General features: G+C 34.7%; 1 protein-coding gene across 1 annotated transcript in view; it reads left to right on the forward strand.

The window, feature by feature from the left end:
- The window catches only part of LOC120350811 (serine/threonine-protein kinase SIK3 homolog), a 36836-nt gene that overhangs the window by 11276 nt on the left and 11409 nt on the right, over positions 1-14151 (forward strand). The window contains 9 exon segments of the mRNA XM_039425687.1: positions 822-918; positions 921-946; positions 4768-4969; positions 6483-6592; positions 7372-7500; positions 9100-9259; positions 10499-10599; positions 11969-12099; positions 13083-13249. Coding sequence (XP_039281621.1) covers positions 822-918; positions 921-946; positions 4768-4969; positions 6483-6592; positions 7372-7500; positions 9100-9259; positions 10499-10599; positions 11969-12099; positions 13083-13249 — 1123 coding nt within the window.

Consider the following 14151-nt stretch of genomic DNA (forward strand, 5'->3'; position numbering starts at 1 on the left):
TTCTCTTGCAATAGTTCCTCCTTGATTAAGAATTTTACATTCTTGGAAACACTGGAAATGGAAAACTGAAAATAGAGAATAATTTGATACAAGAGACTTTAATTTATTGTGAGCAACTACAATAAATCTATGTGTGTGTATCTTCATTTACGGTTCCAATTTCAGTGTAAAGTTTGCCCTGTCATAGCTAGTAAAGTCAACAATCAGTTATATATTATGTTTGATGTTGAGGTACTACAACAAACAAGAAGTCGTTAGTCACTGTAGTTCGCAATTTGAAAAAAAAAACGTTGGTTATAAATTTTTATTTGATATAGTGATCTACAGTTACCGGTATCTATACTATAATAAAGGAAAGAACTAGCTTATATACGGGATAGGAAATTCACGAATGACGCATCATCACGTCTGAACTACTGGACTCATTAACTTGAAATATTGCATAATGTAGATTTTTAATTTACCGAAGATGGTTCTAGACCTATTTCAAACACTTCAAGATTCCACTCGTTCAAGTTTCAGTTTGTCAAGTTTTTAATTAGACCCTTTTGGAGCACGGATTACCCTGTAGTTTCTAATATAACTATCAATGATCAATTGTAGTAGATATGATAATGATGATTACCAATGATAATTTTCAACTTGGACGTGTATCTAGTAATAGATAGGATTATACTACATAAACATTCTGTAAACCATTATTATGAATATCCAGGTTCAATTTTCTTATTCCATTATAAGAAAACGTGAGATTTTCATAATTGTCACAAAATTTATTTGATATTTCAGTTATGGTTAATGTTGACTGCTACATGTTACAGTTCGATAATGACCTCCTACTAGAAGATACCTCGTTAGCAGTTCCTGCCGAGACCGGAGCGGTTAATAATGCTGTTGTAGATCACATGCTTCAGCTGCCGGCTTGGATAGGGATATGATTTGCAAGGTATGATATTTATTCATTCATTTATTTATTTGTTTATTTATTTATCAATTTTTTTTCTTATTTATTTTTCATAAAATACAATTTGGTTGAAAGAAAGCATAATTTGCCTAAAACTATGTAAAATGAACATTCTGGAGGTTATGTTGAGTTGATGAATTGACTACTAAAATGTTGCTTTTCACTGTACTCACTTTAGTACCATACGTATGGAAATTATCGATTTCCTAAAAACATCTAGGCATCCAAATTTCTTTAATTTTCAGCGTTCATTTAGTTGAATGCACGATGAACTCTGGAAGTAGAGTTTTCAATTACAATACACAATAATATTATGGGAAAAATTAAAATTATTCAATTCCAGAAAAATGGTCAATTTAAAGACCTCCCTCCCACGGAACTTCCCACGGAAGATAAAAAACAACTTACAGTATTTGAATCCATTTTTCTAAAACTAATCAAATTAACATTTTTTTTTAATTCTGGTGTTAATAATATTGTATTTTATAAAATTGTTTTCTGGTGAAATAAAACCTATTCTAATATTTTACTGAATTAGTCTCTTGAATAGAGCTGAATAGAGCTCTTGGTTTGTGCTCTAGTCTTTTTACTCCTTCCACTATAGTTGTTGAAATATTATCATCGCTTATGGTTTGTTCGGGTACTGTGGGCTAATAACCCGCATACCTTAAACCAACCTTATTACTGAAACTGAAGAGAATGAAAACCGGACCGGAAATTTAGGAACATTTGGAATGAAACAAAAAACTCGAATTGGATTTTGGAATATACGGACTTTAGGAGAGAGAGGAAAACTAAGACAGGTGGTTAGGGAGATGATTGCTTACAAATTGGATATTCTTGGCTTGTGTGAGGTTAGATGGCCTGACTTTGGTGAAATGAAAACAAGTGATGACACAACCTTCATCTACTCAGGTAAAACTGGAGAAAATGCAGAACGTAGAAATGGAGTTGGCATACTCATGAGCAAGATAGCTAGGAGGAGCTTAATGAGTTGGAACCCCGTCTCAGATAGAATTTTGACTGCTAGATTCAAAACAAAGATTAGACACGTTACCATTATACAGTGCTATGCCCCAACAGAGACTAGTGAGGATCAAATGAAGGAGGCTTTCTATGAAGAGTTGAATGAAACTATAAGAACTGTCAACCAGAGAGATATAGTAATAGTGATGGGGGATCTAAATGCTAAGTTGGGTGCGGATAATGAAGGATTAGAGCACATAATGGGAAAGCATGGTCTAGGTGAGCGTAACATAAATGGAGAAATGTTTATTGACTTTTGTGCAGACCGTGATCTTGTAATTGGCGGAACTCTATTTCCTCATAAGAAATGCCACAAAGTATCCTGGGTATCTCCAGACCATCTCACTGAAAATCAGATTGACCACTTTGCTGTTAGTAGAAAATTCAGGAGGTGTCTCACTGATGTACGAAATAAGAGAGGGGCAGATGCAAATAGTGATCATCATTTAATGGTAGCTACGTTTGCTATGAAGATAATGGCTGCAGGGAGGAAATTTGTGAGTCCCAGAATGCGATTTGATGAAGCAAAGCTGAGGAATGAGCATGTGAAAACCCAGTTTGCTCTTGAAGTCAAAAACCGCTTTGATGTTTTGATGCAGGAGAATGATGAGAGAAGTGTTGACAGTCTATGGATGAATGTTAGAGAAGCTTACCTAGAAACAAGCAAATCTGTTCTAGGTAAGAGAGATCACCAGAAGAAGGACTGGATGTCTGAACAAACATGGGATCTTATACAGCTCAGAAAAGTTAAGAAAGCCAACATCAATACGAGCAAAACTAGGTTGCAGAAAAAACAGGCCCAGGATGAGTACTCAAGAACAGAGAAGGAGGTGAAAAAGTGTGTCAGAAGGGATCACCGAAAGTATGTAGATGATATGGCAGCTAGGGCAGAACAAGCAGCAAGGATAGGTGACAGCAAAGAGTTGTACAGAATCACAAGAGCTTTATCCAAGAGATCCTATCGAAATGATGGCCCAGTAAAGAGTAAGGAAGGGCAATTGCTGACTAGTAAGGATGAGCAACTTGAAAGATGGAGAGAACACTTCATGGAAATCTTCAATAGGCAAAATGAGATAGAGAATCATGAAGAAATAGAGCACAGAGATGGGCCAGTGGTCACAGACATAGAATGGGAAGTGCAACAAAAGATGAGGTGAAGAAGGCTATAAGTGAGATGAAAAATGGAAAAGCTCCTGGCTCAGACAATATCTCACCAGATGTTTTAAAAGTTGATGTAGAGACGAGTGCTGATATCTTGTATCCCCTAATCACCAAAATTTGGGAAGAAGAAAGAGTTCCTGCAGAATGGAAGACAGGTACTATAATGAAGATACCCAAGAAAGGTTGCTCTACAGATTGTGTAAACTGGAGAGGGGTAACACTGCTCTCAGTGCCTAGTAAAGTGCTAGCAAGAGTAATCCTAAACAGGATAAAGGATTCTGTTGAAAGGAAAATACGGAGAGAACAAGCTGGTTTTAGGAAGCACCGTAGCTGTGTAGATTTAATAAACACACTGAGGATAATTTTAGAGCAAAGTGTTGAATGGCAGAGCACTGTTTACCTGGCTTTCATCGATTTCGAAAGAGCTTTTGACTCAGTTAACAGAAGAGTGATGTGGAGTACACTGATTAATTATGGCATCCCACAGAAGATGGTGAGCATTCTGAGAAATATGTATGAGGATTGTGAGTGCCGTGTCCTCCATGCAGGAAGTTTGAGTGAACCCCTACCTGTCACTTCTGGAGTCCGTCAAGGCTGTGTGTTGTCTCCCACGTTATTCTTGCTGGTTTTGGACAGTGTGATGAGAAGAGCTGGTGGAGGTAGGAGAAGAGGGATACCTTGGGGCCTAAGAGGGCGGCTAGAGGATCTGGACTTTGCTGATGATATATGTCTACTGGCACAGCGCTTTACTGACATGCAAGAAAAGCTGAGAAATATTTCAAATGAGGCAATAAAGGCCGGCTTGCAGATAAATGCTAGAAAGACAAAGGAAATGAGAGTAAATGCAAGAACAGACATGCCTTTGAAAATGGGCGACTCCAATATCGAGCTGGTAGAGTCCTTTTTATACTTGGGTAGTATGGTCACTGTAGAAGGAGGAGCTGATCAAGATGTAAAGAGTCGAATCAAGAAAGCAAACGGAGCTTTTATACAATTGAGGCCAATTTGGGCAAATAAAAATATATCCAAAGCCACAAAGATTCGACTCTTTAATAGCAATGTAAAATCAGTCCTCTTATATGGATGTGAAACCTGGAAGGTGACTACAGTGACCTCTAAAATGTTACAAGTATTTGTAAATAGATGTTTGCGTCGCATAATGGGCATCAGATGGCCAGAGGTTATCAGCAACGAAGCACTATGGGAGTCTACCTGTCAGGATCCAATCCAAATGCAGATAAAAAGAAGGAAATGGAGATGGATTGGGCACACGTTGCGCAAGGAAGAAGGTGCCATTGAAAAAGACGCATTGGACTGGAATCCTCAAGGACACCGTACAAGAGGACGCCCAAAAATCACGTGGAAGCGTACCATCCAGACAGAAATTGGGAAAGCCGGCAAAACGTGGTTGGAGGTGAAGGCGTTAGCACGCGACAGAGTTGGATGGAGGACATTCTCGGAAGCCCTATGCTCCTCAAGGAGCGACAGGAACTAAGTCAAGTAAGTCAAGTTATGGGTTTGTTTATTTAGCAATAACATCTGATAATCCATCAAACTTAAGCATTTTAGAATAATTATATTTTGGTGATTGTTAACTGATATGGTTTTGTTTGTAGTCGGTGTTGAAGAACAGCTTTGACCATTTGAGCGCCATCTACCACCTGCTGGAGGACAAGATGGAGAAGAGCCTGCGCAGAGAGCAGTGCGAAGCGATGGGTCTGATGTCGACGACAGCTGTATTACCCAACAGCAACAGCAGTCCACAGCTGCAGCAGCTGCAGCAGCCTCAGCAGACCAGGAGAGCCAGCATCACTACTGGTAACTATTGAAAAACTAACTTAAACTACTACTATAAAATTATCAATGAAGTGTTCAGAATAATGTAATATTATATTAAATTCGAAAATTGAAACATATCATGTTTAACGTTTTATCTGCTTGGGCTAGTCAATTATTTATTTCTTATATAAAATTCAAAATAGTTTAGTGTTATTCCCACCTGTTCCTTATATCCTAGAGATGCCATGAGATTTCCAAATGAATCATGAGAGTTCAAATGTGGATTTTAACGCCAGCATAGATTCAATTCGAATGAGAAACTCAAACCTCTAGTAAATTGAGTATTTTCTTCATGAGGTTTGAGTAGCCTATAAATAAAGTTAGATCTAGACGCTCATATTCATGAGAGTCCAAATGTATATTTTAATGCCAACATAGAATCAATTCGTATGAGAAACCCAAACTTTTAGTGAGTTGAATGTGTATTCTAATGAGATTAATGTATTTAATAGATTAAACTCGTATGAGAAACTCTAACTTTTAGTGAGTTGAGTCTCTTCTGTATGAGGTTTCAGTAGCCTTTAAATAATGTTGGTAGTAGACGCTCACTTATCGTTGCTGTTTGACCTATAAACCAAAACCCAGGTCGCGTGAGAATAGATGTGGATGAAAAACATTGAGATTGTGATTTGAATATTAAATCATCAATTGACGTCGCAAACACAATATTACTCACATTTCTAGATTGTTACGCGATTTAGGTTGTAATTATCGTATTAAAAAGACTGTCTAGTTACACACACACACTTCGATCTTTGGTCTTGTTTTTGCAGTCCTTGTAAATTCTATTACATTGAACATAAGATGTGATCATGTGTTTGTTAAGACCATTCAATGTGGTCGAATTTATAAGGACGGCAAAAAATCGTACGTCCAAAAATCGAAGTGTGTCTAACTGGCTTTACTGGACCGACCTTTACGTATCTCTTCAAGAATTGACCGTGTTTCTCATAAAACTCATTCAATATAGTTGATAATTAAGTTTGTTTTTAGATCCTGCAAAATTATTTCTTTAATATGTGAATATTTCCTATTTTAGTGATAACAATGTGAAATATTTCTTCTATGTTTGGTTCTGAAGCATCTAAATTTTAAATTCTACTTTGTGAAAATAATCAAGAACTGAAAATTTTGATAAGTGAACAACTACAAGACCTAACCTATTTCGATCTGTGTAACCTTATGTAAATTTGGGAGAGGAATAGCACAAAGTTACCTTATTTTTTCTCTCCCTATCATTTTTGGTGATGTTCTTGTTGTATGAATCAATAGGGAATCAATATTTCAGATAATCTCAATTTAGAGTAGCTTGAAGGGAGGAGTGCAAAAAACATCATTTTTTCCAATTAATAAAGTGGAGTGCGGAGTAAAAATGTTTGAGAACCCTTGCTCTTCATGATCTTCCTACAAGACTCTTTATAATTCACAAGGTTTGTTCAAAAACTTGAACCATTTTTTATTTGGTAGTCCAACTTTGATTTTCAATTTTTAGGTATAGTGGAGCGTGTCAACAGTGATGCAGATTCGTCTTCTCAATTGCTGATGACAATGCCGACCATTGCAGCAATGCACCTCATGCAAGATGCCCATCATCTCGAAAAGGTTCGTTTCTAATCAATTCTATTCTTAGTCTCTAAAATAGTCTATCTGTTGAGCAGTTATCTCGACTGTTTTTCTTACAATGACATATGAAATTTCACTTGAATTTCCTATTTAAATTTGAATTTCTTGTCAAAATTAATATTTTAGAAAGTGTATTATAAATAAGTCATCTACCTTTCACATAGAATGAAATCTGACCTGTAGGTACTCAGGGATTATGTGTCTAATTATTGTTGATAAATTAGATGTAGAGTCATCAAAATTAATCAAATTGAAGAACTCATTTTATAAATTAAGACGAATATATCGAGCTCATTTGATTAGTTTCCTATCACGTATTGTCAAACATAGGAATCGTAGAAGTAGCTGTACTCGACTGCATCTTAAACAATATGGAAATACCTTACAGTTGTGTTTTAAGTGATGTTGTGGTACTTTTCCATAATGAAAAAGTGGTTGAAAATTTCAATTTGTGTTTGTTTTCAATATGTAAATAGTTTCGTAGAATTCGTCCATGAAAGGTTTCGCGGTGTATCCTTGTCATCATGCTCAACTCCGTGCATCCTTTCATCTGCCTAATCCTAAATCTCCCGTGCATCCTTTCATCTGTCTTATCCTTAATCTCTCATCTTTCATCTCATTCAGGATAAAATATCTTATAGGCTAAATAACATAATTCATATCTTAACCTTTCCCTCTAAGCTAAGCTTTTCATATCACAATGTGCTGAATGAGTAATGGGAAATGTGAAACTAATTTTGAATTTTATTTTGGTACAGTTTGGTGATGCCGATGTTGAAATGCCTGAAAGGACTCCGACCAGACCAGACGGAGGAGTTACACCTGATAAGTACCATGTCACCGCTAGAAGGCATACGGTTGGTCCGGGAGACTCAACTCACGAACAGGTTTGTCATTTTATTCTATTTTTCAATAATATGCAATTCTCGGTGATAAATAAATATATTTTACTGTCGTAGACCAATATAGGTAATTGACAAAGTCATAATAATACAATTACAGAATAATAAAGTCAAAGTAATAGTTTAAAGCCACAGAGTAGAATTACATCAAGTAGAATCGAAAAACTGTGTCAAACAATAGAAAGATCTCAAAACCAGCCACTCAAAAAGTATTTTTTTTAAATAACAATTTTTTTACACCATTTGATATCCAATGGCAACTTATTGTACATTCCTAAGCCGATGCTGTCATAGTGTTTCATGCTTATGACAAGACTTTATGTGAAATATCTATGTGGTATTTTTTCCTAGTGTCATAAGCATGAACATTGGATCTTTTCTTCATTTGTCAATGTAATTTACCTGATTGATCTGGTAAAGTGAGACTTTACTAATCAGTTAACGTATTGTGCCTCGTTCCTCGCACACAGGCTTTGCCCATGTGAGGAACCTTCTTCAAGTTTTGTATTATGTATATTGTATATTATTATTATTAATAATAATAATTTCTCTGGATGTTGGACGACACATCCAGAGGAGTTTATTCATAAATTCAGGAACATTACTTATTATTTTTTCATACATTTTCAATAATATAACAATATTCAAGGTTTACAAAATGATACCTCACTATATAATATATGTGTCGAGGTTATCATCAAATTAATACAAACTTATGCTACAACAAATAATACAAAAATTCCAAAAAATCTAAAACGATATCTATTACCTTAAGCATCACCTAGTACAATGATACTAAACCGAGCTACTAATTTTCTACCTATAAATTACCTTATTTAAAAAGAATACTACTAAATCTAAATCCTACTTACTATTAGTTCCTCACTACTTTGTATCCCAATACTGAATAACCAATGTCTAATTTTTCTTTTGAAGCTATTGAAATTTTGCTTTCTAATGATATTCTATTAGATATTGTAGGCCCTAAATATCCTAGTGATCTTTGCCCAAATGCTGTATTCATTCTTGGTACTTCTTGGTTGTAACGTTCTCTTATTCTAGTATTATGGCTATGATTTATGATATGGTTCCTATTTTGATGTTTTTTCATATACCCTAATAACAACAATATATACAAATGCCTAACGCTGAGTACTCTATTGTTTGTACTTTCTAATAAGAAGCATAAAGATAATTTCAATTTCAATTGTACAATATTCAACTTCAACAGAAACGAACTTGTTTTGCATGTTTTTCGTAAAAACACCTAAGTAGCCTTGTGATTTATAGTAGTTGCTCCAGAACTGCTATATCAATTTACTTTGTATTACTAACGTAGAATCATTGTCAATATAACGACCAAAGATTGATTCACCAATGTTTTTTTCTTTCACTTTAATGAGAGTCTGTAGTTCCATCATTTATCTATTTATAACAATGTACAATCAACTTAATATGGAAATAAATTGACAAGATGTCCGTACGATTTTCACTTTAATCCGTCTGAAAACGTAGTTTTCTGTTGAGTTATTTTCTGTTTTATGATGATGATGATGATGATGATGACTTGTCGAATTATCACAGGTGTTGGAGGCGCATTACATGAAACAAGGCGATCAGCCGTTGAACATCTTTCCGAACACAAATCTGCCACAGAACATTCCATTGGTCCAGTACCAGCCACCTCACAACTTCACCATCAAGGATCAGCATCTGCTGAAACCGCCTCCTGTATTGGGCGCAGGTAATTAATTCAATATATTAATAAAGGATTACTTGTATTATTTCATTTCAGACACGACTATTAGTATTTCCCCCATTATAAAGTGTCAAAATTAATTATTTTGTAGTAAACAAACAATATTATTTACTCCTACATAATAAATTTGCCAAAAATATCTACACAAACGAAAAATAATGTGTCAAAATTAATTATTTTTTAGTAAACAAACAATATTCTTTACTTCAATACATTTGTCAAAAATATCATAAAAATAATACTGCACAAACGAATCAAGATTACTAGATATATTGAATCAAAGTGATAAATTACCTATTAATTTATTGATATTGATAAGTATTCCAAAACTGACAGAACAACACCAGTAGTGATCTCTATTAAATTAGAAGTTCAACTACAAATTAAAAGATTATCTGACAATCCACGCTAGACTTGAGGTGCGTACAGATATACGCGCCGCGAACATGAGCAATTCACTTTTAATCAGCTGACTATATCTGTATTTTTACAGAAACGGTAAAATACAGATATAAAAAGCTTGGCATCAGCTGATTAAAAGTGAATTGCTCATGTTCGCGGCGCGTATATCTGTACGCACCTTTAAGGATAATATCATAGAAAATAAACAATAATTTAATCCCCAACGAACACTTATGAAAAACTGTAAGAAGATTGAAAACACTGATCAGCAATTTGATAGAAATTTGAGTTGAAACTGATCTGGCGCTGATCAATCTGCTCAATTAAAAATCTATCTCAATCTCCAAAGAGGAATGAGTTTCCTACAGAGTTTGAACTCTTGGTGTTAATTTTACTATTTGTGTTTGGTGTTAATTTGAATTATATGTCGTACTTCTTTTCCCTAACAAGATGTTTGCTCATTGAATTCTAGGCAAATCTAAAGCTAAGGATATGATCTCATTGGATGCACATATGTGCAATTGAACGTGAGATCATGCATGAACAAGCGCGCCGATGAGTAACAAAATCTGGAAAGCGGCATAGAAACACGCAGTGACTTGCCTGTATCTGCTCACACTGAACGCCACCAGCAAGTGCACGCGTTCAGTGTGAGTGTCCCTATGTCTCTTTCCATATTTTGTTTCTCATCTGCCTTCGCGCTTGGTCATGCATGATCTCACGTGCACTTGCACATACGTGCATCCAATGTGATCATACCGTGAAACTAGTACAGAAATACTAGATGCAAGTTGAATGAAATATATATTATTTGTTTTGTAGTTGGTGGTTTTGGACGGAGAGCATCAGACGGTGGTGCGAATCTACAAAGCTATTGCCAAAGGGCTGTCAGTCAGCCAGGAAGCCAAGAGGAACTACAGCTGGTAAGTTTCAAATTCATCAAATTATAGTAAATTATTGTTTTTATTCTTGAAAAACACATTTTTTGTCACGTCCACATTTATTAGATGAGTTGGTTTCAACACGAAACTGCAGACACAGGTCTGCACCTTGGAAAGCTCCAGACACAGGTCTGCAGTTTCGTGTTGAAACCAACTCATCTTCAGCTGTAGTGGTGTTTCTATTCTCATGAAAATACTTGAAATAGCAATAAATCATGTAAAAAAGAATCGGTGGAAAATCCTGGAAACGTCTTATTAGACGTTTAGACACGTGAGAGAAGAAGTACACAAGATATCTTTGTGGATATCAGTCAACAAGTTCCGAATCAACTCAATTTGCACTTATCAAATTGTAGCAAGCAAGGGCAATGTAACATGATAATTACACTTATCAAATTGTAGCAAGTAAGGGCAAAATAACATGATCGGCTTTGTTCGTTTACATTGTAGTTTCCTTGTCAGTATCAAATCAGCAGTGATCGGGGCGCTCTCTATCTCAAAATTCCGCTGCAATTACTATTCTACATGGTATTTCCCAATGTGTTCATTATTCAAAATATTGGGGCACCGAGCTTCGCTCGTTATTTATTTATTCATTTATTGATAAACAGAACACAATTCTTTAAAATGATTGGGGAAGGACTAACAGGCACAGCCCAAAACTGTTTCTTCCCCGAATTTTGATTTATACACTATAAATATTCCAAAGAGTAGGTTACGTTCCATACACTTGAATTCAGGTCCAATTTTCAGTCCAAACATTTGAAGACAGAAAAGTTCTAATTAAGATTGTTGAAAAATCAAATTGAATAACAAAATAACACTACTAATCACTTTAAACTGTAAAATAATTATTAACTTTGAAAATTTATGATATACTCTAATTAGAATGATATACCATGTCATGTCAACAAATCATATTATTTTGTTTAAGTCGATTAAAATTTCTAGATAATATTTATCGTGAGATAAGCTGATTGATTCAACAGCTGAATATAATTCTGTCTCTCTCCCACACAGGCACCAGCATCTTATGTTATTGACAGACGACGAAATTATCATCTGTTTTCCAAGGATAAATAATTATTTTCCTTTCCATGTCCTTCAGCGAGTTTTCCCAGGGATGAGACCCAGTGCAATCGAATTTTATATCATAAACCTATTATGTTCCAAATTTCGTGAAAATCGTTAGAGCCGCTTTCGAGATCCGTTGGACATAAATATATAATTATATAAATAACCAAATATATACAGAAATCGCTCGCTCACTATAATAGGATGTAAGGGTTTTCTCCTTGATAATGATGATGACGATTATTGATTGATTTTTAATGATGATGATTATTTCTAGTTGCAACCGGGTAGTCCTGCTCTGGCTCAGCGATCTCAGCCCATCAGTGGCACTGACCAAGAGTCAGCATCGCCAACCATTGATCTCACACACGGCCAAATGGACGAGATGCAATCAGAAGATGTTAATAGGTAATTCACCAATTCCCAGCGTATCAAAATTATCTTATCATCCACAAGAATATTCAAGTTTAGTACATTTCAATTTATCTGCGCTCAACTCAATAAGATACAAATTTTTAATTTAAAACACGTTATGATTATGATAATAGCCCCCTGTCTCCAATTCAAGTGCTAAAAGTAAATTAACTTATAGCTTATTGATAACTCCCAATTATATTTATAGTTCTAAATGTAAACTAGTTTGTTAGCAAGCGATTCATGCAAAAATGATTATTATTATTATTATGAATTAATTATGGCTCTCATTCTATTGTATTTCGTAGATCATTTTCAGTTCAGGTAGCACTTCAGGCTTATTTGGCTTAACTTGAATTTAATGTTATGGGGTTGACCAGATTCATTCCTCCCCCCCCCCATATAATTAGCTGATAATACTGAACTCACATTGAAATTTAAAATGTGCTCCATAGTCTGTTATTGACTTCTGATTATAATTTTTTCCATATAATCTGATTTGAACATGGACATAACTAAGATATTTTGACTATTCATGAGAGAAAGTATTGAACAGAGGAAGTTTTTGCGTTAACCTTTTACTTTATTTTCCATTAAATTATTGTATTTTTTCTTCATCCAGTAAATAAAATAATCATAATACAAGATTTGATGCTTATTATTCGAAATGGGTGTAATATCTCACGATAGACATTATTTTAGTATTCAAAGGAAATAATTATTCTATTCTCAATATATTACAATCATTATCATCATATATAATTATTCAATACACCATATTTTTAATTCTAAAAATAAATGTAAAGTTATGGAAGTGGATAACATAGATAATAATTATATGATATCATATTTTTATGGTATAAGTGCCCTCGTACTTTTTTTGCATTCACTACATGCAATTATCAAGTATCAAAATGAATAAATAATCAGATGAATATACAATAAGTAAAATATAATAATATGATTGTGATTTGTAGGTATATGCAAGGTAGGGGTAGCACGAAACGACACACACTGGCGCTGGCCAACTCGGAAGAGGCGCAGAGGATAGCCAACCAACAGCAAGCCAATGCCTGCCAACAGTCCGGCAACCAGCAGCGAACGAGGCGAAGCGGTCTCCTCACTGTCATGGAGCGGCCTCCCGGTAATTTATGCTTGCTTCTCTCATCTTCCTGGTGTCAAAACACCTCTATATCAAGCTCGACTACTCTTATTCAATCTACTTGATATTTTTTCTTATTCGCAAGTTCTTATTCAATATATTTGATGTTTTCCCCATTTTTATTCAACATTTATATTTTAATCTTTTTGATATTTTCTCTTATTTTGATTTGTTCTTTTCAAAATCAAGCTTGACTCCCTATCTGCTTTCTATAATCATTTACGGTACTAAAACTGTTATCGAAAGACGTCGATATGGATGAAGCACTTATGTTTGTTACCGTATTCCCTTCCTTTTGATACTATAGACATTTTCAAATTATAAATTATAGTATTATCACTTAAATAAAACTCTCATGCTGAGTTGCACTAACCGGGATAAACTATCTTCAAGGCTATACAACAGGCTTTTGAAAACTTTACTAATAAAATTTCTCAAATATCTTCAATTAGATACTATCAACTTTAACTATTCAAGCTTAAGGCGCTTCAGGTTATTTCAATAGTATCAACTGATTCTATTCCGACAGTTATTTTATTATCAGCGCCTAATGTTGAAATTTATGTAACATACCATTTAAAATTTGATGACAGATAGATCTAGTCAGTACAAAGTAGTTGTACTGATAGTTGATAGAGATAGATAGTTGATAGTTGATTGAGATAGATAGTTGTTAGGTACATCAAGATAGTCTTCAAGATAGTTGATCCCGTTCAGTGCAATCCATCATCAGATCTCCATTATTTATCTACGAATTGATAAAATAACAGCAAACACTAGTTATTCAATAAACTAATGCTTGTGGCATTTTCACGTATTCCTTTTCTAAAATTAATATGTATGGTTTTCCTACACTTTCCCATGTATTTTGTTGAACTTTCGAT

This window comes from Nilaparvata lugens, chromosome 4 (genome assembly GCF_014356525.2).
Source record: "Nilaparvata lugens isolate BPH chromosome 4, ASM1435652v1, whole genome shotgun sequence".
Taxonomy (NCBI): Eukaryota; Metazoa; Arthropoda; class Insecta; order Hemiptera; family Delphacidae; genus Nilaparvata; species Nilaparvata lugens.